At 43.3% G+C, this 7398-nt stretch overlaps 1 protein-coding gene across 1 annotated transcript in view; it reads left to right on the plus strand.

The window, feature by feature from the left end:
* The window catches only part of HPSE (heparanase), a 38474-nt gene extending 32832 nt beyond the window's left edge, over nt 1-5642 (plus strand). Inside the window, exons 11-12 of the mRNA XM_044304326.1 lie at nt 728-871; nt 4956-5642. Of these exons, the coding sequence (XP_044160261.1) occupies nt 728-871; nt 4956-5115 (304 nt within the window). The 3' untranslated portion in view covers nt 5116-5642. The remainder of the gene's footprint in view (nt 1-727; nt 872-4955) is intronic.
* The last annotated feature ends 1756 nt before the right edge of the window (nt 5643-7398 follow it).

Below are 7398 nucleotides of genomic sequence, written 5' to 3' on the forward strand. Positions count from 1 at the left end.
ATTTAATTTTTAAACCTGCCCAGTTGCCTTGAGAATGGATGACAAAACTTAAGCCAGACTAAAACGGGTGCCATGGATTTTAGTTAGTGGATGTTAGATATCTCTTACTATTGCCTGCCTTGTAACATAGTACATAAGGCCGAAAAAATACATTTGTCCATCCAGTTCGGCCTGTCATCCTGCAAGTTGATCCAGAGGAAGGCAAAAAAAAACTGTGAGGTAGAAGCCAATTTTCCTCACTTTAGGGAAATAAAAAATTCCTTCCCGACTCCAATCAGGCAATCAGAATAACTGCCTGGATCAACGATCCCTCTCTTGTAGTTTGTTATAGTACTGTATATTAGTCAACATGAATTAAAGGGGTTGTCCAGCTTTTTACAACTGATGGCCTATCACTATCCAATCGACAGGGGTCTGACATCCTGTAACCATGCAGATGAGCTGTTTGAGTATAACTTCACCATGTAGTGGGCAGAGCTGGTGACTGCAGCATAGCTTATATTGAGGTTAATGGGAGCAGCACCGTGGTAGCCAGCTGCATCCACTACAAAACAGACAGAGCAGCGTAGATACACTGAAACACCTGGAGTGTGGGTTGTCAGACAGTGATGGCATATCCTGAGGATAGGCCATTATTTGTAAAAAGCTGGACAATACCTTTAACTTAAGCATTACTTGCATAGCACGTTGTACTGTAACTTACCTTATTTTATTTTCGCTGGCTCAGCCCTAAGTACAAAGTAGGAGATGTTACACTGTTTGCCATGAACTTGAACAGCTTCTCTCAGGAAATTCAGTTGCCAAGCATTCTGTCTGGAAAGTTTGTGGATGAATATCTTCTTTTACCTGGAGAAGGAGGACTACTTTCTCAGTAAGTTCCATGACCAAGTGATGTTATGTAAACTGCAAACTCAGCTAAACAGTACTTACTATGACTCCAGTGAGGCTACATGCACACGACCGTATGTGTTTTGCGGTCCGCAAATTGCGGATCCGCAAAAAAAAAACAGATGACGTTCCATATGGCATTCTTTTTTTTTTTCGGATCCGTTTTTTTTCCCCGGATCCATTGTAATAATGCCTATCCTTGTCCGCAAACTAGAAAAAACTAGGACATGCACTATTTTTTTTGCGGAGCAATGGAACGGACATACTGATGCGGACACTGTCCGCGTTTTTTGCGGACCCATTGAAATGAATGGGTTCACATTCTATCCGCAAAAAAACCCGGATCGGACACGGAAACAAAATACGGTCGTGTGCATGAGGCCTGAGGTTGGACTGGAGTTCCTTGGGCCCACCACCAGTCTGTGTAGAATATGCAAATATCCACTCCCTAATTTCACTGCATTAGAAATAGACATTAGTGAAAGTGATTGACTCTAAAGTCAGCTCAAAGTTGAATAGTTTTCTGCTGACCATAGAAGACCCAGTATATTAAGGGAACACTGTTATATCAGAGACTGGGCTTATGGCCCTCCAGAGTACCAGATGATCCTAGGCCTACTGGGAAGATTCCAGTTGTAAGAGTCATACTGCTATGGGCTCATACTATATGCATGTATGGCACACAGAGGTTTTTCCTGACTGACTCACAGAGTCCATGGGAAATAACTTGTGGTGTGTTCTTTACAGAGGTATTTTCTTCTATAAGTAATGTTACTAGCTGTTCTGTCTTTGCACACTGTGTGAACGTGTATAGTCTGACATTCAGCATAAACCATTCCTGTCTTCCAAATAAGAGGACTGTTCTTTGTAGTCTAACTAATTTATTGGTAAAACAGGATTGTTTGATAAAACTACAAGAATACAAATAGCAATTATAAGTATAAAGTATAGATAACATGTACTATAACATTTTGCATTAACACTAAAGCACATGGTAAAATGTCTAGCTAACAGTAGTAACAACTCCCTGAGTAAGAATTACAACTAGCTGAACAGCTCTGCGTAACACAATATCCCTAAAGCAAAGGTAGATCTCTCGCCAGATATCCTTTTACAAGGATGGTGAAGTTTAAGAAGTAGATATGCAAAAGGACAGCTCTACTGATGTGTCCTGGAGACTGGAGACTTCTCTTTCCCAGGATGTTTTGCACTCCCACAATGCAGTGCACCACCCACAATGCAGTGGTCTTTGTAACAGGAAAAACAATGTGTATTACAACTTAACAGCGCTAGATGGTGCTATAACCACACTAAACACTCCAGGAATACCATGACTCTGGCAGAATGAACTGCAATAATTTTCTAACACTGCTGGGCAGAACACTAGCTAAGAATGCTTTGCCTTGTGGGGACAACATACTGCAGCCATTGAAGTGCTTACTGGTCTGTAATACAGAGAATGGAGGGACAAGTGTACAGGAAGGAGCTGTCCCATAGAAGTGAATGAGACGGCTTCTTGTAATTATACCTGCTAGGCACTGCAATCTCTTCAACCAGCTGATCTGCCGGGGTGCCAGGTGTCGGACTCCTGCCAATCTAATATTAATGACCTATCCTGAAAACAGGGGCGTCGTTAGGTTAAAACATTCGGGGCTTGAGCCCCGGATGTTTTGACCAGTGCCCCGAATGTTATGCTGGCACTGCAGTCATTTCCACACAATCTCCTGCACAGCTCGGAGCCTGACTCCGCCCACTCATGTGACTGATCACGTGCTCCTGACATCATGAAAGGTCCTTCTGCCCACTAGTAACTATCAACTCCTGAGGTAGGACATGTGAATGGAGCATTTCTAGGTGCATGTTTTGGCTGTATTCTGCCCCCTGCCCTGTACTGTACCCCCCCCCCCCCGCTGTACTGTGTATACCCCCTGCCCTGTACTGTACCACATATGCTGTATTCTGCCCCCCTGCCCTGTACTGTGCACCCCATGCTGTATTCTGCCCCCCTGCCCTATGCTGCACTGTGTGTGCCTCCTGCCCTGTACCCCCTATAATGCACTGTGCCCCCTATGCTGCACTGTGTGCCCCCTGCCTTATACTGTACCCCCTATAATGCACTGTGCCCCCTATGCTGCACTGTGTGTGCCCCCTGCCTTATACTGTACCCCCTATAATGCACTGTGCCCCCTATGCTGCACTGTGTGTGCCCCCTGCCCTGTATTGCGCCTGCTATGCTGTACTGTACTCCCTGCCCTTTAGTGTGCCCCCTATGCTGCATTGTACCCCTATGCTGCCCTGTACTGTACCCCCTATACTATACTGTGCCCTGTACATTGCAACCCCCCTTCTCTGTCTCTAGTGCTTGCCACTTGGCACTATCACGGCACACTAAGGCCGGTTTTACATCACGTTTTTCCATTCGTCTAATGCAGGGGTAGGCAACCTACGGTACTCCAGCTGTTGTGAAACTACAACTCCCAGCATGCATTATTGCTCTGCTCTTCTCATAACTCCCATAGAAATTAATGGAACATACTGGGAATTGTGGTTTCGCAAAAGCTGGAGTGCCGAAGGTTGCTGACCCCTGGTAATGTATACATAAAATGTATGTTAACAGGTGACTCAGACTGACACCATAAAAAAAAATGATACGTTAATGTATAAAAAATTTTTTTAACAGACTTTGCAGGATACAAAGCGTAGTGTGCTGCGCTTTTGTATCCCATTTTCCAACGTAAACATTAAATGGATGGCAAAAATGTGATGTGAACTCTCTCTTACATATGCACATATAGGATGCCAGGATAGTCATGGAGGGGCGGGGGGCTCATACAAAATTTTGCTGTGGGGCCCAGTCAGTTCTAGCTACGCCCCTGGCTGGCAGGGCCGGCCGCTCTGACTCTCCTGCGCTGCACAGCCCCGCCATGCTAATCCGTATCCTGCAGTAACTGAACTTTAAAACAGCGCTCATGATCTCATTACTGTCTTACACACTCAGCTCCGGTAACATGCAGTGCTGGTGGCGCTCGCTCACTGACGTCACGCGCCTGCTCCTCCCACTAGGCGGTGCAGGCCGTGACGTCAGTGAGTGAGCGCTGCCCGCACTGCCTGTTACTGGAGCGGAGTGTCTAAGTCAAGATAGTAATGAGATGTGCGCTGATTTAAAGTTAAGTTACTGCAGGATACGGATTACTGAGGGGATGATCTGTTGGGTTGCCCAGACGGCTAGGCCCTTCACAGTAGTTATTAACCTGTTTCAGCAGTCCTCCATTCACTGAAGGGGGGACTGCTGAAAGGGCTTAATAACTACTGTGAAGGGAGGACTGCTGAAAGGGGTTAATAACTACTGTGAAGGCCCATGGGGGCGTGGCTTCGTGGGATGGGGGCGTGGCTTCACAGGGGCGTGATACAATGGGCTTGTGCCCCGGATGTTTTCAGACCCTAGCAACGCCCCTGCCTGAAAATATCTTGGAAAACCCCTTTAATTGATCAACTTTTTGTCACAAGAAGCTAGCTCAAATAGCAGCTAATGGCAAAACACAGGAATAAAAATGAAGACCTTTATTCTCAGGTATTACAGTCATGGTGTAGGATACAGTACACATATTTGGTATTATATATGGGAATGAGAGGATTTTTTATTTTTTTATTTGTATGAATTTGTTTTAAACTGCAAATGAGGAAAGTTTGAATTTTATGCTATTTTTGCCCAGATTTCACCTTTCATTTTCCAAAGGAGCTGTGAAAAATGAAAGGTGAAAGCTGACTGGTTGCTATGTGCAACTGAGCCAGTTGTACTTTACACCAGTTTTGATAAATCTCCACCCAGGTTCCTATTTTGGCACAAAATAAAAGCACATTCTGTGCCATACAAAAATAATATATCAGAAAAAAATACAATTAAAAAGTATGTAAAAAGATGAAATGTTGATCTGGAGATTGGCACCAAAGACCCAGGTCATGAAGGGGTTGGTAAAATCATCCTGTATTTTATATTACTATATCTATTGTCAGTTGATACCTTTTCATTGGAATGGCTGAAGCTGTTATTTCTCCTCTTCATCTAGAACCGTGTTGCTGAATGGGCAAGTTTTAGAGATGGTGGATGACAAAACATTGCCAGATTTGAATGGGAAGCAGTTGGATCCAGGCTCTCATCTTCTTCTCCCTTCTATGAGTTTTGGATTTTTTGTTGTAAAAAGTGCTATGGCCAGCGCTTGCCTATGATTTCTGAGAAAAATGACTGGTTTCTTTATGAATATCTACAGTTTTATGTATTTTATTTGATTAATAAATTCCTTTTTTTTTTTTTTCATTTTGTTAGGTCACATTGTGCTGCTAGAATTGAAATTGAAAATCAATAGCAGATTTATTTCTGCATTGAAATGTGTAATCATTTGTGTTACACTTAAATAGGTTGTCTGGCCTTTACAAAGTGATGGTCTATCCTCCAGATAGGCCATCGATGGTTGATCGTCAGGTGTCCAACACCCCCTACCCCGCTGATCAGATGTTCGGGTGTAGCTCCATCAGCAGAACTCGGCACCAGAACTACTCAGCTCCATCAACCTTGTAGTGAACCAAATCAACAATAAAAAAGTCAGTCCTGTATCCTCACACGGACAAATTGCTTGTGCTGCTGCTGGTTCCGGAGTAGTGTGGTAGGTGTATCACACTGGAAATGCAGGTAATGAGAGTTTTTGGAACCGCGCTGCTCTGGACTATAATCTCCGGTCAATAGTGGATGGTGCCGGGCTCCAACACCTTTCCTTTCCACCCAAAAAAGGTCCAATCTTCCACAAATGGTTTCCTCTATAGGGTTCAAGGAAATTGATACAATAGTGAAGCACCCTTTGGCTTGATGTTATTAAAAGGTTTTATTGTACTCACAAGAGTCGATCAACAAAAGGCATATATCAATAGATACAATCGTCTGGTTTCTGCCCGACCCGGGTTTCGCTGCCTCGCTTCTTCAGGGGCGACAACTGCGCATATGCGCAATGGGGCCCTTTAAATAGCCCAGCTTATTTCGATGAATGAGCCGGCGGTGATCCGGATCAAATCCCAACATTGCAGAAAAGTTTCCCATCATGCATTTTACAAGTATCTTCATATACCTTCCCATTCCGCATAAAAATTAACACATATACATATAAATAGATACAAAATTATAAAACTCTTGCTGTTATAAACAACTTGATCTCCAACACATTTATCTCTTATTCATCATTATTTTATACACCGCAATATTATTTAGTGGATATAGATCTTCATCCCACTTAATTCACCTACAACATTACATAAATCGTCCGATTTGCGATATGCTCTATACTTAAATATTCAAATATTCACAAAGCCGTCATTAATCCTCCACCCACTTTTGTGACGTCGCTTGGGTGCTCCGAACTCCTCCTCCTCCCTCCGACATCCGCGTCACACTCCGTCACCATGACGTCGTTCGAAGGTCCTCAAGGAGCAGGGTCAGGAGAACCAAAGCAACGCGACTTGTCGGGGTGTTCTACAGTAAGCATGGTTTTAAATCAAATTCAATATTTAACCCACCTGGCTGTAGGGTTCCTAACTGGTAAATCCACTCTACCTCCTTTCTATTGATTTGCGCCAGTGAGTCCCCCCCTCGCCAGTGTGGCTTGACAATTTCTACACCCACAAATCTTAAACCCTTCGGGTTTTTTTCATGCGCAAATTTGAAATGGGCAGATACACTGTGGGTCAACAGACCTTTTCTAATGTTCCGTACGTGCTCCTGTATTCAGATTTTGAGCTTCCTTACTGTCCTGCCCACGTACTGGAGCCCACAAGGGCACTCCAGTACGTATATGATATTCTCATTCTCACAGGAACAGTTTCCTCTTATACGGAACTCCATTCCATTTTTTTTGGATGTTATACAGTTGATGTTTATCTGTTGTTCTTTTGTATTCCTATTTTTACATCCTGCGCAAAACCCACACCAGGTGAATTTTCCTCCTTCTTTCTTTGGCTTAATGCTGACTGGAGGGATAGCACTATGTACAAGTTTTGTTCTGATGCTAGCCGCTTTTTTTAAAAATAAAGGAGGGATTATCTGGTATAGTTTTTCTTAATACTGGATCGTTTTTAAGTATCCCCCAGTTCTTTCTCACCATTTTCTTGATGTTATCAGACATAGAACAGTATTTTGTCACAAAAGAGAATTTGTAATCTTTCTCACCCTTTTTTGCTTTTTCTCTCGTGTCTTTATTCTCTTCCCTTTTTTCTACTTCCACAGTTTCTATGCATACGTCTAGATTTGCCTCCTCATAACCCCTTTCAATGAATCTGTTTTTTAGCACTTTGCTTTGTATTCGATAGTCTTCAACTATCAATTACGGGCCAATTACGGGCCATCCTCTTGAATTGTCCTTTCGGTATATTCGTGAGCCAGGGCCCGTAATGACAGCTTTTTATGTCAATATAGGAGTTGACATCTGTGTCCTTAAAATGTGAACTTGTCATGAAGCGGCCATCTTC

Source organism: Bufo gargarizans, chromosome 1 (genome assembly GCF_014858855.1).
Source record: "Bufo gargarizans isolate SCDJY-AF-19 chromosome 1, ASM1485885v1, whole genome shotgun sequence".
In the NCBI taxonomy this organism is placed as follows: Eukaryota; Metazoa; Chordata; class Amphibia; order Anura; family Bufonidae; genus Bufo; species Bufo gargarizans.